Source organism: Microcebus murinus, chromosome 6 (genome assembly GCF_040939455.1).
Source record: "Microcebus murinus isolate Inina chromosome 6, M.murinus_Inina_mat1.0, whole genome shotgun sequence".
NCBI lineage: Eukaryota > Metazoa > Chordata > Mammalia > Primates > Cheirogaleidae > Microcebus > Microcebus murinus.
In genome coordinates, this window is record NC_134109.1 from 60,046,012 (window position 1) to 60,073,396 (window position 27,385).

Here is a 27,385-nt window from a genome sequence, read left to right on the forward strand (position 1 = left end):
CGACGCGAGGTGGCGGCCGGGCCAATGAGCGCCGGCCGGGCGCGGCTCTTGGCAGCGGCTCGGGCGCGCGCGGGGCTGGGCGTGCCGCGGGTGACGCGCAGGGCCGGGCGGGCCAATGGGCGTAGGGTGGCGGGCGGGCCCGCAGGCCCCGGGCTTCGGGACGCGGACGGGCGGCCGGCCGGACAGACTGACGTGCGGCCGCGTCGCGGGAGGCGAATGGCGGGGATGGCGCTGGCGCAGGCCTGGAAGCAGATGTCGTGGTTCTACTACCAGTACCTGCTGGTCACGGCGCTCTACATGCTGGAGCCCTGGGAGCGGACTGTGTTCAGTATCCTGCCTGGGGCGCGGGCCGCGGGCCGCGGGCCTGGGCCGGAGGGCGGAGAGGCGGTCCCGGGACCCGCGGCGGACTCGCCCCTCCGCGGCGGGCGCGGGAGCCGCGGGCTGGGGGCTGCGGGGCTCTGGGCGAGGCCCGCCGCGTGGTTAGGAGGGAGGCGGGAGGCGAGAACTCTTGGGGCCCAGGGTCGCCCCTGGTCACTCGACCCAAGGTGGAAGCGTCTTTATTTCTGGAGGAAACCCCCGGGGCGCTGTCTCCCGCCTGCCGTCGCCCGCACTCCGGCCGCGCCTGCCCGTGGTTCAGCCCCGCGTCCGGTGCTCGGCGGGGACCGTGTTAGTGGAGCAGATGGCTCCCGCCTTGGACGCCTCCGACCTTTAACTGTTCCTGATTTACTTGGCTTTGGTTCTTACGAGAGTTCTAACCAGTTTACCGGTTTTTAAAACCAGGTTGTGAATTTGTGGCCACGACACCCCGGTACAGTTTTGGAAGGCAGTTTTATTGTGCCTTTTTTGTCTTCAAGATGGGTAGTTTTAGAAGTTTATTTATTACTTCGCACTATCCACAGAAGTCGTGCCGGAAAGGGAATTTGTGGTTAGTTGTTGGTAGGGTTTGAAACTGTTTTGGTGGCTAGTTAATAAATTCTTGTTAATGACTACTGAGTGGTTACTGCAAGCAGAGCAATTGTGCTGAGCGCTTTGCCTGATTCTAACTTTCACTACCCCAGTTACTAACTCAGGGATGCGAAGATAGGCTCCCCGAAGTCTGTGATGTTTCTTGTGTCCAGTTGTTTATGCTGATATTTCTGATGGTATTATTTTTGCAAAATAAATACTAGAATGAGATGTGACTTTTAAAAAAAACCCGGGGCCAATACGAAACAGGTATTTCACATAACATGTTTAGTTCATCCAGGCTCTTTCCTTTTCGGTGTGGGTTAGTTGGAGTAGCTTACTACAGAACAACTTTGCATACGCATTGTTGCATTCCAGTTAATGACTGAGATAATTTCATTCCGAGTCTTCTCAGATGTGTTTGTTTGTGTTGGAATAGCATAAGGTTGTAATCAAACCTAAATCTTTTGTTTCAGCACTTTTGAGGAATTTTAGCTGCTTATAAAGCAACTTATTTGTTTATTACTGTTGACATTTCTTTCCAAATCTGGAATTTAAGGACTAGAATGCCTAGTTTGGATTTAGACTCCAAATATATAGTCTATTCTGATTTCTTGCACCATTTATTTGTGGCTACAGTTTAATCTCACTCTGGTTTCTGTAGGTTAGGGCTCACAAGGTCATGCCTTGTAAAGTGTATGCTTAAATGCATACTTAATTGAATTTTTTCAACAGAAGCACATATATCTTGACTCACTTAGAACATCCGAAAGTTAATTTAAACAATGTTGGGCTAAATTGAAACTCTTTAAATCCAAGGTCGAATATAGAGCTCACTATTAGAACCTAGTATAGATTTTACATTTAAAAGCTTTTGTTGGCATGTGGATAAGTGCTACAGTGTCAATAGTGTTAAGATTTTTCCGTATTATGTTGCAGTAGTAATAGTGTCCTATAAATACCCATGTAATGGCGTATTGGGGGAATGGAGAAATAAACTATGAAGTGAATTGTAGTGTCTTAGATTTTTGCCTTTGATGTTTTTGACTTCTCCTTGGTTTATGTGCCCAAGTGATTTCAAAAATGTTTTAAGCTAGTGAGAACTGCAACCAACTGGCATTTGGTGGTATAGAACCTTATGATTTTAAACCTAAGATTTTTTTTTAAAAAAAATCTCATTTAGAAGTTCACATTGTTGAGTTAACCCAGGGTAGAAGTGCAATCCTTTGACATAAACCAATCTTAAATTTCTATTGGCTGTTGTATGTATATTATTCCATCTCATCCTCTAGTGTTATTTAAAACTATTTAACTGTCTTGTAGCTTGGAACATCCATTTGAAATTGAATACTCATTCTAGCTTGGAGGAAAGAACTGAGTGAGAATGCTGGATTTTTTCCCCTACTTGTTAGGAGCCTTACTGTGAAGTAGCTTGAATTTCATAAATTCATTAATGTTTGGTAAGCTTCACTCAGAACTACTTTGTGGCCAGTTATGTGGTTTTGGAAAGAGGCATACTTTCCATAGCTTAATATTTACATTGAACATAAGCATGAGTGCTAGAAACCTAAAATTTATTGTGAGAGAAATTTGCCTCTGTGTGTGAAAATTGGTCTTTGAGTTAGAAGTACTGTACAGAGGAAGATCTAGATTAATCTTTAATTTCTTAAAAGAAGATAAATGTATTAGTGTACATTTCCCTGCTATAAGTCCTTAAAAAATTTTAAGTTGTTGTTTTAGGGAAAACTGATAGCCTGCTGTAACTATTTCTGCACCCTTGAGTATCCATATGTTTAGAAATTATTTGCTTCTCTATTTCTTCCCAAATCAAATAGCTAGAAGTTAGTTAAAAGCTGTTGTAAATTGAAAGTCAATCTCAATTGTATATAAGTGTTTTTGAATTTATCTAAGTAAGGAAATTATGATTTATAAAAGGAATTTAAGATGTTTTTAAGGAAATGTATCTATGTGTCAAATCAGACACATTACAAATAGTTCTTCAGAAAGTAAGATTTGTAAATGGGTTTTGTAAATCCTTCCATGCTAGGGCCTTTTAACATCTGCTTTCTGATATCACATTTGAAATGATAGGTTAGCTTTTGGTTTGTCAACCAATATTTGAACTTTTTCCATGTTTAGACATGGTTTCTATCTTATAAAGAAATAGGACACGGTATCTGCCTTGAGATAGAAGGTAACAATAAAAAGAATCTTCTAAGTGCTAATTACCGTTACAGTGTATACTGAATAAGGAGACCTACCACAGACTGAGAACCACTGACTTCATCTCAGAAGGGGATGTTTTTAACATGTTTCAAAGGTTTTGTAACCAGTGAGATAGGCCCTGTAGTGCCTCATTGGAAGAACATTGTAACTGTGCCTATTGGGAAAAGGTAGAAAAAATAGTTTGTTAAAATAATTTGGATCAGAAGTATGTTATTTAACCTAAGTTATTAATTAAAAAATAAAGTCACTGGGTTATATTTGCCATCTCTCTGCTGCTGCTTATGTTTCCATGGCATTTTATTTTATTTTAAGCAAAATGTGGGCAGTTTTTTGATTTATGTTAGGAACTAGACTCCTGCTGACAACCCCATGTTTCTTCAAAAATTTTTTTTCCTCCTTTAAACCACAGTGCTGGGCACACAGATCATGCTTTAGAAACATTTGTTTATAAGTTGATTTGTTATTTTACAGCAATTTCAGAAGTATTTGGGAGTGGGAAAAGAGACCTGATTTCAAACCAGTTTTAGAGTAGCTTTGGAGCTTGGCTGTTTCTGATGAAGAGAATTCATGCTCAGAGAAAAATTCAAATTTAAAGAAGTAGAAAATGCTATAGATTGGAAGAACTTCTTTGATTTATCTTCGAGCCATTAACAAAATTTACATTCCTCCGTCTACTCATTTGTAAAATATGTATGTTTGTTGAATTCTGTATCCCACATGTATTATGTACCTTCTAGTTGCCAGATACTATTCTAGATGTTGGGGCTAGAAATGTGAATAAAACAGATAAACATATTTCTTCTAATGCCACTAGATAAATAAATAAAATATATAGATTATTAGACTGTTATAACTGTTATAGATAAAAATAAAACAAAAGAGGATGAGAAGTAAGGAAGGCGGACATTTGGAAATATTTAAGCAGGGAAAGAATTCTAGAAGATTCCAGGCCAAAGGCACATTAAGTGCAAATGTCCTGAGGCATGAGCAAGTCTGGCTTGTTTCCAGAAAGGCAGAGAGGTCCCTGTGGCTGGAGCCAAGTGAAGGGGGCGTGAATAGTAGGAAAGGTCAGATAATGCAGGGCCTCTAGGCTAAGATTTGAGGAGATAAAGGGAGGTGCACAGACCTTTTAAATAGATTCACTGGTTAAAATCTAGCAACAGTTTTCTCACTGATTTAATAAAGTGGGAAAGTGAGTATTGTTTTCTCCTTCGGACTTCAAGCTAGTTTCATTTCAAATGGAAAAAAAAATATGACCTATGTACAGTTTTTTCTCATTTTTTATATGCTGTCCTGAGTTCTGTACTGTTTCCCAGAAGATGAAATTCATTTCTTCCTTTAAGGAAATTAGAGACTAGTTTCAGAAAAAATTAGCATTTATACATGTTCTCAGATGGATCCTCCTGTGTTGTTTCAGCTGAGGGAGTTGGGCAGCAGGTGCTTTGGGATGCAGGGCAGGAAGAGCACGGTGGGCTGGAGAGTCAGAGAACTTTCCTGGAGGTATTTGAGCGCTGTTTGCCCCTCCCCCATAGGGGAGAAGGTGCGGAGGTGTCTGAAGGCGAGTACTACAGTGTGAATGGCTGGAACCGGCATTCTTTAAGGCAGAATAGGTGGGAAGTAAAGTTGAAAAAGTAGATTGGGGCCATTCATTAATTCAACAAATACTTTGCAAATTCCCCTTATGCCCAAGCTTTTTAAAAAAAAACAAGAAACACTGTGTGTATATCTTGTGCCAGATGCTGCCATTAGTGCTTGTGGTATATTAGTGAGCAAAAGAGAGAAAGATCCCTGCCCTTAATGGAACTTTCATAGTAAGTAAGTTATGTAGTTATTGTATGTTAGGTGGTAAGCATTATGGAAAACAGAAAAGTAGACCAGGGCTGGGGGATCAGAAATGCAGGGTGGGATGGAGTTGCTGGTTTTTTAAAAAGAGACTATCAGGAGAGGCTTCCGGGAGAAAGGAGTATTTGAACAAAAACATAAAGGTCGTGAGGAAGTTAGCAGGAGGGAGGGGCATTGTTGGAATAACTAGTGCAAAGTCCCCTAGTCAGAAGCCTGTCCCAGTGTGTGTGAGGACTGTCACTGAGGTGGGTGCGGCTGGCGCAGAGTGAGCTTGGGCGAGAGTGGTGGACAGTGAGGTCGGACAGTAGAGAGTCGGTCGAGGGGCTGTAGGCCATTGTAAGAACTTTGGTTTTTCATCTTAGTGCAAAAGGGTGCTCTTGGAAGGCTTTGCATGAAGAGTTATCCAAGCTGCCTTTTATTTAAGTTTTAAAAGGTTAACTCTGGCTGGGTGCAGTGGCTCATGCCTCTCATCCCAGCACTTAGAGAGGCCGAGGCTGGAGGATTGCTTGAGGTCAGGAGTTCGAGACCAGCCAGCCTGGGCAACATAGTGAGACCCCTGTCTCTACAAAAAATAGATTTTAACCCTTTGCACTCGGATGTCAAGTGTGACTCAACACGGTTAGCAAAAATTATAGAGATTAAAATTACTCTTTGAATGTATCAATAATTTGAAATATAAAAAATCCAAATAAATAAGTTTGTATGAAAAGAAACTCCAATTTTTTATTCTAATGCCATACTTTGTAAAATCTGGAGTATTTAAAAAATTAAATCCTGAGTAGAATAAAGGAATCAAGAAAAAAGCAAGCGAGTGCTAAGGGTTAAAAATTAGCCAGGCATGGTGGCATATACTTGTAGTCCCGGCTACTTTGGAGGCTGAGGTGGGAGGATCACTTGAGCCCAGGAGTTGGAGGCTGCAGTGAGCTGTATTCCAGCTTGGGTGACAGAGTGAGACCCTGTCTCTTAAAAAAATAAAAGTAAAAAACTAAAAGTTAACTCTGGCCTGGGTGTAGTGGTTCCTGCCTGTAATCCTAGTACTCTGGGAGGCTGAGGTGGGAGGATCACTCAAGGTCAGGAGTTCGAAACCAGCTTGAGCAAGAGTGAGACCCTGTCTCTACTAAAAATAGAAAGAAATTAATTGGCCAACTAAAAATATATAGAAAAAATTAGCTGGGCATGGTGGCACATGCCTATAGTCCCAGCTACTCAGGAGGCTGAGGCAGAAGGATTGCTTGAGCCCAGGAGTTTGAGGTTGCTGTGAGCTAGGCTGATACCACGGCACTCTAGGCCGGGCAACAGAGCGAGACTCTGTCTCAAAAAGAATGTTGTTTTTTTTTTTTTCTATTTTTGGTAGAGACAGGGTCTCGCTCTTTCTCAGGCTGGTCTCAAGAATGCCTGAGCTCAAACGATCCGCCCGCCTAGGCCTCCCAGAGTGCTAGGATTACAGGCGTGAGCCACCGCGCCCGGCCATCTCCTGAGATATTCTGTGAATACATGGAAAATATACTCTGAATAGCAGTTGCTTTGGTATGCATGGTTTGATGAGATCAAAGTATTTATAAGCTGAAAAAGAGGTATTTGGAGAATATATTTTGCTGTGCTACCTTTGGAGGTACTAATAATGACTGGCATGATTCCCTACAATTAAATTAGTATCTCTGCCTGTGTTTTGTATATAAAATTTATTTTGTAGATAAACACAGCAAACAAAACAGAATGGACAATGAAAAACCCAGTGTTTGGCCAGCCACTGGACACCTTTAGGCTATCATCTGTGCCTTTCTTTGGCAGAGCTTCTTGTGAGCTAGTCAATAAAGGGATTTATCATTAAAACCCCAATTCACCAGACTCTTTTACTAGACCTTTTTTCTTAATGAGCTCTTCTGTTGAAGAAAAAATATATATAAAATTATCTGAGACTTTAAATAGATAGCCAGTAAAAATCAATGTGTGCTGGGAGGCCGAGGCAGGCGGATCGCTCAAAGTCAGGAGTTCGAAACCAGCCTGAGCAAGAGTGAGACCCCGTCTCTACTAAAAATAGAAAGAAATTAATTGGCCAACTAAAAATATATAAAAAAAATTAGCTGGGCATGGTGGCGCATGCCTGTAGTTCCAGCTATTTGGGAGGCAGAGGCAGGAGGATCGCTTGAGCCCAGGAGTTTGAGGTTGCTGTGAGCTAAGCTGTTGCCACGGCACTCTAGCCCGGGCAACACAGTGAGACTCTGTCTCAAAAAAAAAAAATATTAATGTGTGATAATGAGGCAAAATTCTCAATATCAGAGAAATTTACTTCTAGAAAAAATTTAGCAAGTAAGCTTAATGTCTTTTAGAAAGATTTTTATCAAGATACTACTTTTAAGTGCTCGCTTCGGCAGCACATATACTAAAAATTGGAACGATACAGAGAAGATTAGCATGGCCCCTGCGCAAGGATGACACGCAAATTCGTGAAGCGTTCCATATTTTTTATTTCCAAATGAGGTCACAAAAAAAAAAAAAAAAAAAAAAAAAAAAGATACTTTTAAGCAAAATGATTTCAGCCTAAACTTGAAATACCTGGACATTTTGCACTACTTTCAAGCTTATATAGAAAAATAATTTTTTCCATCTTTCTTCTGTATTTTCTTCCATTACCTTTGACCTTTCCTCTGTAGAAGTGAATGCAGCTTTCTATTCCCAAGGGGTGCTAAGTGGGAGATGCAGAGGCAGGAATTATTCTAACTGAGAAATTAGTACTTTCAGGCTGCCAACCTGTGATCTTGGAGTTTTTTCATTGTGCACCCCCAAAAGAGCAGTAGTCATGGACTGTGCAGACTCTTCCTCATTTAAGTTGACATAGGAATCTTTCATAGTAAACTTAGTCAGTTACAAAGTATTTAATTTCTTTTCATACGTGTATCTTTTTGTTAAAACTTAAAACTATAATTTTTTCTCATACAATTCATAGAAAATGTTCATTGTATAATCAAACTGGCAAAGCCAGTCCTCACTGCGAAGCCAAATAGGCAAAATCATCCTCAATCTCTTTTTTTAATCCTTAATTTCCGTCAGAAAAAGCTCAGTGCCATTTTGCTGTTCAAATAATTGTGTTACTGTAACACCTTTATGCTTGTCTCACTTCTGAATTCAAATTATTAGATGGATAGAGAGATGAGGCTTGGAGCTATGCCCGAAGTTTGTTACCTGAATGAACTAAAGTACAACCCGAGTTAGGTATTATCCCTTTGTTTGGTGGCTCAGAGGTTATTTTATGCCCTGGGGAAATGTACAATGGTAAGATTCAGGAAGTAAAGTGGGAGAAATGAGGTTGTAAGGGGGGATGGGAAGGAGAACTAGCAGACCACAATCCCCAGACAGGTCAGCTTTAGGAGAGAGTACAGCCGAAGCAGGTGGTCTGTAAACAGTCTCCTTAAACTGTCCCAACCTCCTGCAAGGTTATCTTGTTACCTCCAGGGCTCTTGTGTTTTAGTTTGAAGAAGAAAACCACTCTAACCTGTTTTTTTTTATTTATTTATTTATTCATTCATTCATTCATTCATTCATTCATTCATTCATTCATTGACAGAGTCTCACTCTGTTCCCTGGCTAGAATGCCATGGCACAGCAACCTCAAACTCCTGGGCTCAAGCAATCCTTCTGCTCAGCCTCCTGAGTAGCTGGGGCTACAGGCATGCACCACCATGCCCGGCTAATTTTTTCTATATATTTTTAGTTGGCCGAATAATTTCTTTCTATTTTTAGTAGAGACAGGGTCTTGCTCTTGGTCTGGCGTTTCAAACTCCTGACCTTGAGCGATGCTCCCGTCTCGGCCTCCCAGAGTGCTAGGATTACAGGCGTGAGCTGCCACGCTTGGCCGTCTCTAGCCTGTTTTATATTCCCTTTATATTTGGTTGGATAAGTGAGAACATTAAAATATCCCTTAATTTTACCCCTTAGGATATTATAACTTTAGTAGCTTTCAGGAAAGGTGGAAGAACACTACATGTACTCACCATTAAATTGGTACTAATCCATCAACACCTATGTGCACATATGGCAATAACATTCATTGGAAATGAAGCAGTTGGGGGGGTTGTAGGGGTTGGGTAAATTCACACCTAATGGATACAGTGCACACTATCTGGGTGATGGGCACACTTATAACTTTGAATAAAGCAATTTATGTAACCAAAATGTTTATACCCCCATAATATTCTGAAATTAAAAAATAAAGAAGAAAAAAAGAGGTACTCAAATAGCAGAATAAACACCCAAGAGCAATCTGATGGAGACTATGAAATAAGGCTGTGGTGGCTCATGCCTATGATTCCAGCCCACTGGGAAGCCAAGGCCTGTGGGTCACTTGAACCTAGGAGTTCAAGGTTACAGTGAGCTATGATCAGGTCATTGCACTAAGTCTGGGCAACAGAGCAAGACCTTGTCTCTAAAAAATTTTTTTAATTAAGAAAAAGGAGACTATGAAATAAGTATGTTTCAAATAATAAAAGAAGTCAAAAACACAAGAGAGAAATTAGTATGTTTAAAATGATAAAAGAAGTCAAAAACACAAGAGAGAAAACTAATGATAACTATGAAAAGATTTGAGAAAAATCAAATAAAACTTCTAGAAATAAATAATCATCTAAATTAAATATTTAGTGGTGATTAAACACCAAATTGTATATAGCTGAAGGGAACTTTAGTGAACCAGAAGACAGATCTGAGATAATTTCTCCAAGGGGGAGTACGGAGTTAAAAACAAACATTCAAACAAAACAGCAACCATGGCAGGGAGTATGGTAGATTGCATGCAGAATTGGCTAAAATTATTTCACTCTAATCCCAGAGTTTATTCTCTAAACCACTATCATGTATAAGCCACAAATACAAAAAGTGTAATAAATATCACTTTCTTAATTTTATGAAATTTAATTTCCCTTCATGTGAGTTTGAAGCTTCTATCAAGAAGTAGAGTCTTTCTCCCATCCCTTTGCAACTTGTTTGACCAACAGAACGTGGCAGAAGTGATGTTGGTTTCTAAGCCTTTGCCTCAAGAGGCTTTGCATAATTCTACTCACTCTTTTGAAACCCTTAGGAGTATGTCCAGATAAGCCTCCTGCAGAATGAGAGACTATGTGAAACAAAGAAGATGCCAGCTGAGATCATCCTAGACCAGCCATCACCCTGCTGGCCTGGAAGCTGCCTGCATAGGCATGACTCTGGCTCAGCCCAAACCAGTGTCTAGCCCAATCGATCACACACGGAATCATGAGCTAAATCAATAGCAGTTGTTTTTTTTTTTTTTTGAGACAGAGTCTCGCTTTGTTGCCCAGGCTAGAGTGAGTGCCGTGGCGTCAGCCTAGCTCACAGCAACCTCAAACTCCTGGGCTCGAGTGATCCTTCTGCCTCAGCCTCCCGGGTAGCTGGGACTACAGGCATGCGCCACCATGCCCGGCTAATTTTTTATATATATATCAGTTGGCCAATTAATTTCTTTCTATTTATAGTAGAGACGGGGTCTCGCTCTTGCTCAGGCTGGTTTTGAACTCCTGACCTTGAGCAATCCGCCCGCCTCGGCCTCCCAAGAGCTAGGATTACAGGCGTGAGCCACAGCGCCCGGCCTATAGCAGTTGTTTTAAGCTAAGAAAAAAAAGAAATAAAGAAAGAAAAGAAGAAGAACTGGGTGGTCTGTACCAGGACAGGCAGGGAAAGTCACGGGTGGTTAATGGCAGTAAGGACAGACCATTCATCGATATTCTACATTGTTTCAGCATGTGATACCAGTGATTTGTCAACAGCAATGACTATAGGTCCAAGTCTCCATTGGTTCATTTTCTTAAAGGCTTTACTATCCCTCCAGTCTTGAGTATTATAACATTTATGGCACTCAGGAGCTAAGCTAAGATAGATTCTTTTGGTTTTTTAAAAGAACAAACCCCAAATGTCCAAATTTCATAATTTAAGCTATATCTTCCAGAATATCTACTTGACAGAGGATATACACTTTCATAAATTGGAATGCTTGAAAAATAGTAGTTGTAAAATGGTAGAAAGATAGTGTTTATGATCAATACTATGAGAAGTAGACATTTTACTAATATAAGGATTTTGGTCAGCATGTGTTATATGTGTTCCTGAAAAATGTCAAAATAATAGAGTTTATGAGAAATTCATATTGAGGCAGACCACTCAAAATCTGTGCAACTTGTAGCAAAAACAATAATTGGCATCTTGGGGGATAACTTGCATAGCTCAGATGGGCAGTTCAGTGTTGCTAGAAGCTGCCGAAGGGAACATTAAAAATGCGTGGCCAAAGCTGAATGCAAATGTCAGCAGTGGGTGCTGATGTAAAGCAGATAGTGTGGGCTGCCATTGAGGCATGCAGGGGGCAGTGCCACCTGCCACTAGCTGAGAGCTGTGCTACCCAGGAAGTGTGCCTCTCTGAAGAGGGAGCCTGGGTGCAGATGTGAATTTCTAATTTTCTTAAAATAGAGTTAAAAGGACTTCTGCCTGTATAGCAGCTGAACTGAGAGACGTTTCTGATGAAGGTTATATGGTTGATCTTTGAACAGTGTGGGAGTTCAGGGTGCTGCTCACCCCCAACAGTTGAAATCCATGAATAACTTTTGACTCCCTAGAAACTTAACTACTGTTAACCTGCTATTGACTAGAAGCTTTATCAATAATATAAATAGTTGATTAATACATATTTTGTATGTTATATGTATTATATCCTGTATTTTTATGATAAAATAAGCTAGAGAAAAGAAAATGTTATTAAGAAAATCATAAGAAAGAGGAGGAAGAGAAGGGGTTGGTCTTGCAGTTTCAGGGGCGGAAGAAAATCCTTGGGTAAGTGGACTTGCACAGTTCAAACTCACATTGTTCAAGGGTCAAATGTAATTATTTTCCCACTAATCTGGCTCCCCTCATTGATGAAAAATCCCATATGAAACTATATTCCCATGCTATACTCATCATATGTGAGCTATCTGTTCCAGAAACATATATTGGACCAGAACAGATTATGTTTCAGAGCAAACTGGGAATTTTCCCTCCCCCCATGCTGGGATTCAAATCTTCATAAAGATAATAGAAGCTTTAATCAATAAATGTGTTTACCCATTCATAAGCTTGGTTTCTCTGGGTTTAGAGCTCTAAATCATTTCTGGGATTTCATTTCAGAGAGAAAAATTTTCAGTGCATGATTATTGCTTGTTTCAGCAGCATGCTTTGTTGGTTAGTTTTTAAAGAGGCTTGTCATCAAATTGTAGTTCCTAAAAACAATTTCTATACTTAGGCTTGTGTATAATCAACACACTATAGAAAGCTCAGGGAATGGGTTGCTAAACGTTAACTTCCAATGCTGATGTAATATCCTTTTATATGATCCAAGAATATCAGATTGGTTAACATCCAAAGGGTTCTAACAATATTATCTTCCCCTTGCTTCAATTTAAGCTAAATAGGCAAGTATTAATAGATAGTTGATATATTTGGGAAAAATAAACTTTCTTAATATTTCTGTTGGCGATAACCTGCAGTCTTTTGAGGTCAAGGGAAAAAACTGCTGTAATAAGGAAGATTTCCTGTTTGGAGCTTCATCTGGTAGCTGGCAACTGCTTCCACTAAGGGGTTTGATTGCTTTTCAGTAAACAGCCTATGATAATACTTTGTCAAATGCTTTGTTGTCTTTTTCATTAAGATGGTTCATTAAAATAGATTTATCAAAACCTTTGAGTGTTTGTAAGGATAAGTAGCATTTTAGAATTAATTTTACAAAAGAAATTTGACTAATATAAGATTGGATTGCTTTAAATATGTTTTAGCTTTGCTTTTTTTTTTTTTTTTGAGACAGAGTCTCGATTGTTGCCCAGGCTATAGTGAGTGCCGTGGCGTCAGCCTAGCTCACAGCAACCTCAAACTCCTGGGCTCAAGCAATCCTTCTGCCTCAGCCTCCCGAGTAGCTGGGACTACAGGCATGTGCCACCATGCCTGGCTAATTTATATATATATATATTAGTTGGCCAATTAATTTCTTTCTATTTATAGTAGAGACGGGGTCCCGCTCTTGCTCAGGCTGGTTTCAAACTCCTGACCTTGAGCAATCCGCCGGCCTCGGCCTCCCAGAGTGCTAGGATTACAGGCGTGAGCCACCGCGCCGGCCTAGCTTTGCTTTTTGAAGGGACCATTACAACCAGAGTCTTAAAGCATTGAAATTATTTATACTAGTGAAGAGGTGTAAGTCATACCCACTGGAACAAAGGTCCCTGACCTTTTTCCAATAAGAAACTACTTTTGATTTTTTTTTTTTTTTTTTTGAGATAGACTCTCACTCTGTTGCCTGGGTGTCGTGGCGTCAGCCTAGCTCACAGCAACCTCAAACTCTTGGGCTCAATCAATCCTCCTGCCTCAGCCTCCTGAGTAGCTGGGACTACAGGCATGCACCACCATGCCCAGCTAATTTTTTTCTATATATTTTTAGTTGTCCAGCTAATTTCTTTCTATTTTTAGTAGAGATGGGGTCTCGCTCATCTCACTCACCCGTGCCCGGCCTTACTTTTGATTTTTTCCAAAGTCTTATGAACAGATTACTAAGGTGGGTGATGATAGTTCAGAGTCACTGGTTCGGACAGGAAATGTCAGTTGCTATGATTTGCTATGGTCTTGTTTGTGATGTACTGTACTTTTCCTTAAAGCATTTCCTCTCTTTGTTACAGGCCTTTTTTTTTTTTTTTTTTCAAAAGTTGCTGGGATAAGGGGAATGGCTTTTCTATGGGGCAAAAAAATCTTTATTTTTTTTCCTATCTATCTGGAAACTTAGCACATGATTACTTGGGGATCCCTCTTAAAGTAACAGAAAACAACATCCAGATACTGTATATTGTTTCACATCTATTTGCTTTTATATCCATTGAACTCATAAAATATTTATGTTATGCCCAGGTTATAAATAACCTCTGATTGTTCATTCAGCCCTTGAACAAACATTTATCTTCAGTGCCTGCACATATCCTGGCACCTTACCAGCTCAGTTCTGAAATGATTTATGAAGCACCTGCTTTACCAAACAGTTCCCTGTGGCTGAAAGCAAAGGCTCAGCAGAGGTGTGTTTGCTATCAAGCACTTAAAATTCAGTGTTAGCAATAGGTCATAAATCCAAAACAGAACAGCCCATTTTTTAGTTTTTGAGGCTTCTTTTTTGTTATGTTCTAGATTGATTAATAAATTAGTAGCAAAGTGACCTTGGGCAATTCCTAAACATAGGTCTGAGTCATGATGTTAAATACTCAAACCCTCAAAAACAGGTTTTTTGGTTTCTTTCTTTTTTTTTTTTTTGAGACAGAGTCTCACTTTGTTGCCCAGGCTAGAGTGAGTGCCATGGCGTCAGCCTAGCTCACAGCAACCTCAAACTCCTGGGCTCAAGCAATCCTGCTGCCTCAGCCTCCTGAGCAGCTGGGACTACAGTCATGCACCACCATGCCCAGTTAATTTTTTCTGTATATATTAGTTGGCCAATTAATTTATTTCTATTTATAGTAGGGACGGGGGTCTCGCTCTTGCTCAGGTTGGTTTCGAACTCCTGAGCTCAAAGGATCCGCCCGCCTCAGCCTCCCAGAGAGCTAGGATTACAGGCGTGAGCCACTGCGCCCGGCTCAAACACAGTTTTAATAAGGATTGTATTGCCTTCTGTTTCAGAATAGTTTTGATTCCAAATTCTCACATCAACTTTGAAAGATAGGTGATGTCGGCTGGGCACAGTGGCTCGCATCTGTAATTCTAGCACTCTGTGAGCCTGAGGTGGGAGGATTGCTTGAGTTCAGGAGTTCGAGACCAACCTGAGCAAGAGTGAGACCCCATCTCTACTGAAAATAGAAAAATTATCCAGGTGCAGTGGCTAGTAATCCCAGCTACTCGGGAGGCTGAGGCAGAAGGATTGCTTGAGCCCAGGAGTTTGAGGTTGCTGTGAGCTAGGCTGATGCCACTGCTCTGTAGCCTAGGTGACAGAGCAAGACTCTGCCTCAAAAAAAAAAAAAAAAAAAGGAAAAAAAAAAAGAGTAGGTGATGTGTGTCCACATTTTATAGATAAGGGGACTGGTGTTCAGAGAGTTTTTGATACAAACAGGGATGGCAGAGTTACAACTCAAAACAAGGTGTCCTCCAGCACTGTGCTGCTTCTAGTACCTGTTTGTTGTACTTTACAGTGTGTCAAGAATACTTTACTTTTTAATTTATTTTTATTTTTTTTAAATTTAATAAACATTTTACTTACTTTTTTATCTTTTTTTTTTTTTTTTGCTTCCAAACTTGCTGTATTCAGTCTTCAAGAATATTTTAAACTTAGAGAGGTTCGTTACAGAATGAGATGGATTAAGAAATCTATGTCAGGCCGGGCGCGGTGGCTCACGCCTGTAATCCTAGCACTCTGGGAGGCCGAGGCGGGCGGATTGCTCAAGGTCAGGAGTTCAAAACCAGCCTGAGCGAGACCCCGTCTCTACCATAAAAATAGAAAGAAATTAATTGGCCAACTAATATATATAATATAAAAAATCAGCCGGGCATGGTGGCTCGTGCCTGTAGTCCCAGCTACTCGGGAGGCTGAGGCAGCAGGATCGCTTGAGCCCAGGAGTTTGAGGTTGCTGTGAGCTAGGCTGACGCCACGGCACTCACTCTAGCCTAGGCAAGAAAGCGAGACTCTGTCTCAAAAAAAAAAAAAAAAAAAAAAAAAAAAAGAAATCTATGTCAGATAGAAAATTATAGCTGGTATACTCTAAATGGCATATGTCTAGCTTTGTTAAGCGCTTCTACAGAGATGAAGGTCGCACATTCCCCAGCCTTGCAAATGTCACAGTAAAACCAATGCCCGGGAGTGTCAATAGAAACAACCACTTTAACTGATGCCAGGCATAACCCCGGGGAATATTAGACTCAGTACATGGAGCTGTTTTAACTTCATGGCTGAAATTGCTTAGATTGAATTTGTAGAAAGTTACTTATTAAAAAGTGCTTTTTTGCATTTTATACAAGGTGATTATTAGACATCCCTCACTGTTCCATTGTCTACTTGTTCACTTAGTATGAGTGTTCCTGTATAGTTAAGTCAATTTTTAATTTTTAAGTCAATTTTGATTCTCTTATGGTTGAGAGCTTTAGGATAATTTTTTTTGGAATAATTTTGGAATTTAATTTTTAGAAAACTTCCTTTTATAGGCTTGTTTAATATGATTCTGAAAATAATTCAGAGAAATGGGATCAGAATAGGAATATTTTTTGTGGGGGGACACAGGATAAAAGTTAAATTTTATGGGTAAAGGGTTGGGTTAAGGGTTCTTGTTTTGTTTTGTTCTTTTAGCAGTCCACAGAGTAAAGTGCCATTTGCATCTAGGTTCAAGTAACTTTCAATAATTTTGTGTTAACTTTACTAAAATTGAGAGTTGTTCTATTCGTGAAAACTAAGACTTTCTGTAACAAATTAGGTCCAATTATGCCTAAACTAAATTTTGTGAGGAGGAAGGATCCTTCACACAAAACAGTTTTTTAGTTTAGTGCTATATGCAGTTCCATTTTTGTTTTACAGTTCTTTTTTTTTTTTTTTTTTTTTTTGAGACAGTCTCACTCTGTTGCCTGGGCTAGAGTGCCGTGGCATCAGCCTAGCTCACAGCAACCTCAAACTCCTGGGCTCAGGCTATCCTTCTGCCTCAGCCTCCTAGGTAGCTGGGAGTACAGGCATGTGCCACCATGCCTGGCCAATGTTTTCTATATTTTTAGTTGGCCAATTAATTTCTATTTATAGTAGAGATGGGATCTCACTCTTGCTCAGACTGGTTTCAAACTCCTGACCTTGAGCAATCTGCCCGCATTGGCCTCCCAGAGTGCTAGCATTACAGGCTCGAACCTCTGAGCCCGACTGTCCTTTACAGTTCTTATTTGTTAGGGAAATAATTTAGGCATACAAGAACACCATAAAGAGTGCTATAATGAAGGGCATATACTATCAACCAGCTGAAGAAAAACATGACTAAAATATCTGAAGCCTCCTTCATGCCCATCCCATTCTTAGTTGTTTGCCCCCCTTCCCTCTCCCCATTGCACCCTACAACGTAACCACTAGTCTGAATTTACCATTTATTTCTTATTTTATTCCCTATATATGCATCACAACTTAATGCTATATTCAGTTTTGAACTCTAGTGTATTGTTTTTTTTTTTTTTTGAGACAGAGTCTCGCTTTGTTGCCCAGGCTAGAGTGAGTGTCAAGGTGTCAGCCTAGCTCACAGCAACCTCAAACTCCTGGGCTCAAGTGATCCTCCTGCCTCAGCCTCCCAAGTAGCTGGGACTACAGGCATGCACCACCATGCCTGGCCAATTTTTTCTATATATATGTTACTTGGCCAATTTATTTCTTTCTGTTTTTAGTAGAGACAGGGTCTTGCTCTTGCTCAGGCTGGTTTCGAACTCCTGACCTCGAGCAATCCTACTGCCTCGGCCTCCCAGAGAGCTAGGATTACAGGCGTGAGCCACCTCGCCCGGCCTAGTGTCTTGTATTTTAACCAGGCAAAAAAAAAAAACCTTTTCAAGTTTTGGTAAGTTTTTGTTTCACTTAGAGAAAAAAAATTGTTATATGCATGTAAAAAATTTAAAAGCTTGACAATTTAGTGCTCACAAATCGAGCTTCTGTTTCAGATTCTTGTTCTACAGTGAAGTAATCTCTATGAGGCTAATTATGCATGTTTCTTGGATGATATATTCTTCATAATAAATTGAAGAATTATAGTGCCATAAACAGTATGTAAGATAATTATTCAAATGGCTGTTTTCTAGTAATCATTCCTTACTTGAGTTGAACTTGAGCCAATGCTATTACTATATCATTTTAATTTGCTTGTATATATTTATAAGACTTACATAAAAGCTGTAATAAGCTAAAAAATGTTCTTAAGTATAATATTGCCTAGAAACCGATTTTGTCTTTTCTGTAGTCGTGATCAGGTTTGTCAGCTACAATGTGTGGAATATGTAGAAAGCATCATTGTGAATCTAGAGTCCAATGAATGCTTCTTGAGAAATTTCTTTATTCATCAAATATTTATTGAACATGTGTTATTTTAGATGCTGGAGATACAAAAATAGTAAGACATTGTTCCTGTGCTAAAGGAGTTGGTAATTTGGGTGAGACATAAATACATCTACAAATAGGTAATGTCAGGTGATAAATGCTATATTATATGAATACAGAGCGTTATTAGCATCAGGGAGCAATTAGTTCTGCCTGGAGGCTGGGGTAAGAGTGGGAAAAATATGACTGCTAGGGAAGACCTAACATAAGAGGGATAACTAACTGAGCCCTAAAGATTATTAGGTTTTACTAGAAGACTTTTCACACATAGGAAGGTATTATAGTATAGTGGTTAAGAACACAGATATTTGGAGTTCGACTGATTTGGTTTGGAACTGGCTCCATTGCTTACTCTGTTGCTGAACTTAAATGCTTAGCACAGTCTCAGGCATATGCTAGACATTCACAAAATAAAAGCTGGTGCTAATACTTTTATTTTTAATCATATTATTATTAAACAATAAACAAAGTCACAGCAGTCTGAAAATATATAATGTTGTTTCCTGAGTCTCATGTACATGGCTGCGAATAGTGTGTGTGTATATTGGGGGAAGGTCTAGGGTGTTGGGAAGTACAGAGGAAAAGTAGCATGATAGTTGTCCAGGTCCCTACCTGGATCACCTTTACCAGCTGATGTACCTATCCCCCATGTGCTGTGAGTGTTACCTGCTAATGCTTTACACCTGTCCCTTCTCCAGTGTATTGCCCCCTGCCAACAGCTGTCTTGCTCAGGTGGATTTTCCTTACCCCATCCTGCAGCCAGTGATTGACAGATAAGGGGATACCAAAGGTCAGGCCTCCTGTCTCAAGACAACACCAACTGAATGGTACAATTCATGCTCCAGAGTGCCCTGTGGGAGCTGAGACCCTGACTCTGCTCAGCTTATTTCCCCTGCTCTATTCCACTCTACTCACTCCCCTTCTGGTAAAACTCCCTCAAGAAATAGCTTGTACAAGAATCCCTGTTCCAGTCTCTCAATCCCTGTCTGTTTCTGTGGACTCCTACCTAAGACAGATACCTGGGCTAGACGGGAAAGGTCCTTGAATACTTGCTTTAGAAATCTAAATGCTATCCTCCGGAATGCATTTTCAAAGGATCATTCTAGAAAAGAAGGGAATGGAAAGTGGCAAGAGGCCTAAAATGGGAATGTTTACATGGTCTAAGTAAGGAATGATAAAGGCCTTAATCAATTATCATTGATTAGGGTAGGGAAGGTGAGACTTCATAGTCATTTGTAGGTGTTAGGGAAGAATTGAGAAGTCCTAATTTGAATGTGGGGAGAAGGAATCAAAGATACTTCCAGACTAGATGATTAGGTAAATAGTTACATTAATTGAAAAACTAGGAAACATAAAAAGAAATAGTTTATGGAGAAGGTTAAGGAATTCAATTTTGGTTACATCGAATCTTAGGTATCTTTTAGAATGTCATAGGTGGAAATGTTAAGCAAAGAGTTGGAAATATCTGCAATATGGAAGGTGGTCAGGTCAACAACCTTAAGGTACAGGTTGAGCATTCCTAATCTGAAAGCCTGAAATCCAAAATGCTCCATGATCCAAAACTCTTTTTTTGGACACAGGGTCTCACTCTGTTGTCCAGGACAGAGTGCAGTGGCATTGTCATAACTCACTGCAACCTTGGCCTCCAGGGCTCAAGCCATCTTCCTGCCTCAGCCTCCTGAGCAGCTGGGACATAACCATGCTGCAGGCACGCACCATGCCTGGCCAATTTTTCTATTTTTTGTAGAGATGGGTTCTTGCTCTTGCTCAGGTTGGTCTCAAACTCCTGAGCTCTCAGATGGTCCTTCTGCCTTGGCCTCCCAGAGTGCTAGGATTACAGGTTTGAGCCACTGTGCCTGACCCGGAAACTTTTTGAACAATGACATAACACTCAAAGGAAATGCTTATTGGAGCATTTTGGAGTTCAGATTAGGGATGCTCAACTGGTAAGTATAATGCAAATATTCCAAAATCCAAAATAATCTGTAATTTGAAACGCTTCTGGTTCCAAGAATTTCAGGTAAGGGATACTCAACCTGTACTTGGTATAGGGCCTAAGACAAAAATATTGAGAACTCTATTCTATCATTTAGAATGCTTTCAGCTGCAAGTAACAAAGAAAATCTAACAAACTGGTTTAAGAATAAAGGGGATTTATTGGCTTGTATGTGAAAATCCAGTGGTAGGGTGGGCTTCAGGGTGGTTGGATCAGGATTCTGGCTCCATTTTTCTGTGGTTATTTTGTCCTTCTACCTTTGTGTATCAGCTTTGTTTTGAGTCTTGCTTTCCTCATTGAGGAAAAGTGACTCCAGCGATTGCAGGATTCCATCAGCAAATTGCATATTCTAGAAGGAGAGAGAACGTCTGTGTTACTGAATTCCTGGAGGAAGTCTTAAGTTTTGAGCTGGTTGATCAGTTTTGAGGGAGGGCATTGTTACCAAGAGAAGGGATACCCTATCCCTGGAGATGGGATAGGGTTAGGCCGACCAAAAGAGCATGGCTGCTATACTAGGATGAGGGTTGGAGTGGATGTGTGGAAGACAAGCACAAAGTTCACTCTGCATCTTGCACATAAGAAAGACGGAGAAGGAGTCAGTGAAAACCAGGGAAATGGTGAGAGAGATGGAGAGCCCTAGAGAAGCATCTCAGCCCTGGGTAGAAAGGGGTTTGAAGAGGAAGAACAAGAACAGTGTCAATTCAAATAGCCCTTTGATTTGATAGGGTCACAGTGACCTTTGTTTTTCTTTTTTTTGTTTTTTGTTTTGTTTTGAGCCAGAGTCTCGCTTTGTTGCCCAGGCCAGAGTGAGTGTCAGCCTAACTCACAGCAACCTCAAACTCTTGGGCTCAAGCAATCCTCCTGCCTCAGCCTCCCGAGTAGCTGGGACTACAGGCATGTGCCACCATGCCCAGCTAATTTTTTCTATATATATTAGTTTGCCAATTACTTTCTTTCTATTTATAGTAGAGATGGGGTCTCACTCTTGCTCAGGCAGGTTTCGAACTCCTGACCTCAAGCAATCTGCCTGCCTTGGTTTCCCAGAGTGCTAGGATTACAGGTGTGAGCCACCTCGCCCAGCCCACCAGTCACCTTTGAACAATGTCTACATCCTGGAGGGGTAGAAGTGACATGCTTGTGTTGGTAATGAACACATTTAGGCAATGATATGGAAGTAGCAAGTGTATCCTTTTTTTTTTTTTTTTTTTATAAAAAATTTAGGTAGTAAATAGAAGGTGGTAGTTTGAGGAAGAACTGGATTAGGGGAGGTTAAAAAGTAAATAAAAAAAATAATTATGGGAGTCTTTTCGCTGCTATCTGCTAGATGAGAGGAATGAATTTAGGTTTTGAGTCAGGCAGCCTTGGTTTAACCTCTCGCTCTAAAGACAGCTTCCTATATGGTCCTAGAAAAGTCAGTGTTTTCTCAGCTTCTGATGAGTAATAAACGTAAAAACATTTGGAAAGCTGTGTTAACTAAGCTAATGTTATGTGAAAGATTTTTCATCTACACAGTTATACAAATATTAGTTGATAATAAACACATAGTTTATTTAAACCCTATCTTCTTATAAAAGAATATAAGTTATTATAGAAATACTAATATATAGAACTCAAAGGTATGAGAGAGAGGGGAAGGGAGAGGAAAAGAAGAAAAGGAGGCCGGGCGCGGTGGCTCAAGCCTGTAATCCTAGCACTCTGGGAGGCCGAGGCGGGCGGATTGCTCGAGGTCAGGAGTTCGAAACCAGCCTGAGCAAGAGCAAGACCCCGTCTCTACTATAAATAGAAAGAAATTAATTGGCCAACTAATATATATATATAAAATTAGCCGGGCGTGGTGGCGCATGCCTGTAGTCCCAGCTACTTGGGAGGCTGAGGCAGCAGGATTGCTTGAGCCCGGGAGTTTGAGGTTGCTGTGAGCTAGGCTGACGCCACGGCACTCACTCTAGCCTGTGCAACAAAGCGAGACTCTGTCTCAAAAAAAAAAAAAAAAGAAGAAAAGGAGAGAGAGAATGATGAGGATATGAATGTATGAATTAATAAAACATGGCCCCAGTTCAGAAGCAATTATTCCTTTTAGCATGGCTCTGTGAGTCTGAAAAACAGAAAGGTTTTGATTTGACAAAATCAAATTAGATTTGACATAATTTTTGTTAGCAGTAATTTGTGTGGCCCTAGAGAGAGGCCTCTTGTTTCAGTTTCAGTTCATTTTATAATGAGAAGAAAGGAACACAGTACAGACTCATTTTTATTTAGGTTATCTGAATGACTGTTATTTGAAGTTGTTGCAAGTAGTAGTGGATAGTCATAATAATGTCTAATAGCGCTAATAATAAATGTTGATAGTAGCAAGTGCTGTAACTTTATATATCAGTAAGCTAGTATATGATTGATTTTGGCTTTGTTTGATTCTAAAGTCAATACTTTTAGCCATATTTTAGTCTAATTCTGAAGTTCTTGGATCATACATTCTTATTACTTAAGTTGGTAGACCTTTTACAGTCATTAAATACAATTTTATTCCTATATATTTATTTCTTAGGTTGAACAGTGTCACTTTCTGTGCTTAATTCTAAGCAGTCTGATATTTTCAGCTAAAAAGATAACAGTACCTACCTTGTACAATCATGGTAAAGATAAATGAGCTGTCAGTGGCTAGCATTATGGTTCTTGTTATTAGTTCTTTATAAATATTTCATGTATATGAGAAAGCACTAAGTGAATGGTTACTTCAATATAAAACAGTGAAAAAAAATTTGGGGGACTTAGTTTTGAACAAATTAGGAAAAATAAAAAGTTTCCTTAACTACAACTCAGATTCCATGCTGGTTTCCATTATGGGGATGGCACTGTACACAGGATATGTCTTCATGCCCCAGCACATCATGGCGATATTGCACTACTTTGAAATTGTACAGTGACCAAGACGCGACCAGGATCCGGAGGTTCCTCGTGGAAGACCCACCCTATGAAGCTGGAATGAGACTTCATCAGATGAGACCTCTTCTAGATGTCAACATCACCAACCCTATAAAGACTAAAATTCATGAGTAGAACAGGAAAATCATCCTGACTCATGTGTTGTGTTCTTTATTTTTAATTTTAGAAGAGGCTCTTGTATAGTAGTTTTTGTCTATTTTAACATTGTAGTCATTTGTACTTTGATATCAGTATTTTCTTAACCTTTGTGACTGTTTCAATATTACCCCGTGAAAGCTTTTCTTAATGTAACTTTGAGTACATTTTAATTGCCTTCTATTTTTAAAACCCAAAGTCATTAGTTGGGCTCTACTGTTCTTGCTATTGTATGGCATATACATCTGCCTGGATATATTTCTACTCTTGACCAAAGTTTTGTAAGAAACTACAAGATTTGGGGCAGGGGGATGGGGAGGGAGGACATTTTATTGAGACCTACTTACAAAAGACTTACCTGTAAGCTTGAACTCAGGAGTACAGTTTTAGCTATCTAGACTCTAACAGCTTTTGCTTTAAAACTATTAAAGTGTTTCTTAACAATGAATAAGAGAGGACCTTGCTAAAGTTAAAATAAGGAACATTTCACCTTTTAAATATTTAATTCTTATGTGGACTTATTTCCAGAAAACTTTGGTGGTGATTCTTGTGACAAAAGGTAGCATTATTATGTAATGCTTATATACCATAGAGTTTTAATAGAAGGTAAATCAGTTTTCCCGAGGGCCACTGGTAGCAGTGTATTTCCTTAAGTTTAGTTTCAGTGATTGTAATAGGTGCTGCAAATGCATTTGCATATTGCAATAAGTTATGATGAGATGAATTGTTATTAAATTATAGCAAAAAGAAGTATAAACGTGGTTAAAATCCTTTCACTCTTTGTATTTTTTTTAAGATTTTTATTCCTTAAATGTAAAATGACTACCTAATTTTTTGATGTAAATTCATTAAATTCAAAGAGAAAAAAAATCAGCTGATGTAGCAGTATATCTTTCCTAGATGGTTAAATATGACCTAGTATTTGTATTTCTGAATTGATTGCTGCGGGGAACCAGATGCGCCGTAAGTATATCTGAACATGTCTCTCAACACAAAAGTATTGCTAATTAAAAAAAAAAATAGGCATTATATATTTTAACATGCCTGCCAGAACAAGTTTTGCTAATTTTTAAAAATTTAGGTATTTTTGGCCCTAAACGTTAAGGACTAGGCTTTTGAAGTATTTTTTAGTCCAGAGGTCTGAAGAAGTAATATATAAAACTTTTATATTTTTAAAGAGTCAGTTTAGGCTGGGCGTGGTGGCTCACGCCTGTAATCCTAGCACTCTGGGAAGCTGAGGTGGGAGAATCGCTCAAGGTCAGGAGTTCGATACCAGCCTGAGCAAGAGCGAGACCCCCGTCTCTACTAAAAATAGAAAGAAATGATCTGGACAACTAAAAATATATATAGAAAAAATTAGCTGGGCATGGTGGTGCATGACCCAGCTGCTCGGGAGGCTGAGGCAGGAAGATTGCTTGAGCCCAGAAGTTTGAGGTTGCTGTGAGCTAGGCTGATGCCACAACACTCTAGCCTGGGCAATAGAACCAGACTCTGTCTCAAAAAACAACAACAACAAAAAAGTTTATATCATCACAATTAGATAGGAATAGTAAGGATAATATATTTCAAAAATTAGTGTGGTTATACCTGAGCTATATTTGTATTATCTGAAGCAAAATAACGAATATGAGCATTTTACTTAGGATTTTTTTAAATTAATGCCCAGATTTGGCTTTTCTCGATTGTCCCCCATACAGAGTCACTGACACATGAATGTCTAATATCTCCCTAGTGAGTTGAAGACAGGAAAATTTGAGAATCACCAGTTTAGATGCGTATCCAGATTACCTATCCTGGCCCTCAGAAATCATTGATTCGTCCTCACTCTTTGCTGAAATCCATTAAATTGCTGTTGTGTAGCTGATGATTGTTATGAACACTGGCCTGTGAGATACACAGAAGATAAGTTTAGCCTTATAGGAAGTCATTTTTTTTCCCATTGTTTTTATATTACAGGAAATCTTGAGGAGAGTCAGAAAGAGAAGAAATAGGAGCACATCCATTGAGAGGTGATGAGGGAGTATGTTCTTAACAAGTGGTGCAAGCGTCTCATCTGTATGTTAGTGAATAACAAGTGGGGAGATCATTTTCACTTTATTTGTTTAAAATAAGGTATTTATTACACAATTCTCCATGGAATACTTGTATTTCTGTCTATCTTGCCAGCAGATGCACTGACTGCCTTAATTCTAGAATATTTTCCATTGATGTTTGTATGATAGAGATAGAAAAGATAGTGTCTCCCCCCAGAACAAAGGGCAGATGTGCTTAGAGCCTTAGAAAATGGAAAGTGTCTCCTTCTGGAGTGAAGGGCATTATAAAAGACTTGAGTTCCCTGTGCTTAGGACTCCTCTCTTGCAATGCGACCCTCTGCATATACAGATAGCACCTCAGCCTCTCTGCATTGCTCTGTGGGAACCAGGCTTGGGAACTAGAATAAGAAAATGTTGATACTTTGGCTGTTCTGAGTAATAAATTCCTTTGCTTCTGACCCCAGGATCTCGTTTTCTGCCAGTATCTACAAAACTGGGTCAGGCTAACTTGTTAGCTTGCAAGTACAGTAAAATTTCAGACCCTTCAGGTTTTGATAGTTTTGGTGATGAGGAAGGGGTGCTGACAGACATGGTCTTCTGGAAGAGGAAGGATAATGGCCTCACAAGCCAGATTTGAGGATGAGACAACTCCCGAGGATCCAACAGTAAATGTTTTTGCCTAAGTATTGGGTGTGTTAGGGGAGTAAGATCCTCCAACATCCTACTTGTTAATTAGGGGCTGTGCACTGAGAAGTAGGATGGAAATAAGCTACCTAAATGGTACCTTGGTTGTTACTGTGCTGTGGGCAGGTGGAAGATGGCATTTTATGACAATGGGACAATAGGCTTCACACTCCTGGACTAAGGGTAGTGTGGCTATGGCTGCTAAGCCAAAGAGTCCCCAAAGCTGAAGTAAATAGTGTCATCAGTAAGGAACATGCTATTCAACACAGACCTTCGGGCGGTCTGAGAACCTTGGATGCTCATTCACATGAGCCACAAGTGAGTGGCCACTTGAAACTGAAATTGAATGCAAAGCCTCAATTTCCTCAAAGAGACCTGCTTTCTCCTTCGGTGCCCTTGGCCACTTCCTCCCCTCTTACCTTGACCTCACCCTCATTAAGGAGAAAGATGGTTAAGAGTGATGGGACCCAGTATGCACCTGCTTGCGTGTGCTGGGACACTGCACAGAGGGGAGGGATTCAAACCTCTGGCTCTGTTGGATTGCCACCCAAGGCACTATCCTTCCCAGTGCCTTGGAAGGAGAGGGCACCCGAATTCAACTGATGGGGTGTGGGCAGTTTTGCAGTGGAGAAAGGAAGTTAATGTGACCCTGTTGTATGGGGCCCACTGGGCCTACTTAGTGTACTAGTGTTGCAGCTTCTACTGATAAATGTATAATTGATGTTGATGTTTTACATGCCTGGCCTTTGAATGATTATGTGATTCTACTGACTGGGAAGAGATGCATACAGGGAAATATTAGTGCCTTTGGAGCCCAACAATCCTAATTACTCCTTTGAGCTCGGAGTCTCTGTGACTAGAGATTTAACCAACTAGAGTCTGATGAAAAGAGGCATCCTCCATCCAGAGGTGCTCCTTGGAGAAATGACTCCTTGTCCCCCAGGTATGGCTATGAAGTATCCCTCTTTTCAAAAGCAGCTATTGGTTTGCTACTTGGCTGTTCTCCAAACTGACCCATGGAGGCCTTGTGACTCTCTGGCATGATAGTCCCATTTTTGTGTGGGTCAACTGGACTCCAACACAAACAAGGTGGGAGAGGCCAAACATACTTCATTGTCAAATGGAAATTTCATATTCAAGAATGCAGCTGACTGGCCGGGTGTGGTGGCTCACGCCTGTAATCCTAGCACTCTGGGAGGCCGAGGTGGGAGGATCGCTCTCGGTCTGGAGTTCGAGACCAGCCTGAGCAAGAGTGAGACCCCGTCTCTACTAAAAATAGAAAGAAATTAGCAGAACAACTAAAAATATATAGAAAAAATTAGCTGGGCATGGTGGCACATGCCTGTGGTCCCAGCTGCTCTGGAGGCTGAGGCTGAAGGATCACTTGAGCCTAGTAGTTTGAGGTTGCTGTGAGCTAGGCTGACACCATGGCACTCTAGCCTGGGCAACAGAGTAAGACTCTGTCTCAAAAAAAAAAAAAAATAATAAGAA

The 27,385-nt window shown here is 40.2% G+C and overlaps 1 protein-coding gene and 1 non-coding gene across 2 annotated transcripts; both read left to right on the forward strand.

Moving 5' to 3' along the window:
• The first annotated feature begins 100 nt into the window (after nt 1-100).
• On the forward strand, nt 101-27,385 carry SPTSSA (serine palmitoyltransferase small subunit A). The gene is made up of 2 exons (XM_012758550.2): nt 101-328; nt 22,920-27,385. The coding sequence occupies exons 1-2, from the start codon at nt 217-219 to the stop codon at nt 23,021-23,023; spliced, it is 216 nt and encodes a 71-aa protein (XP_012614004.1). The 5' UTR covers nt 101-216; the 3' UTR covers nt 23,024-27,385.
• On the forward strand, nt 7,373-7,480 carry LOC142871616 (U6 spliceosomal RNA). The gene has a single exon (XR_012919852.1). It is a non-coding gene; the product is annotated as a U6 spliceosomal RNA (small nuclear RNA).

What these genes read in the sequence shown, in the direction of transcription:
- SPTSSA (XM_012758550.2), top strand. Translation starts at nt 217, where the DNA reads ATGGCGGGGATGGCGCTGGCGCAGGCCTGGAAGCAGATGTCGTGGTTC. An exon ending in CTGGGAGCGGACTGTGTTCA is followed by an intron (nt 329 to 22,919) that starts GTATCCTGCCTG and finishes ACTACAACTCAG; the next exon opens with ATTCCATGCTGGTTTCCATT.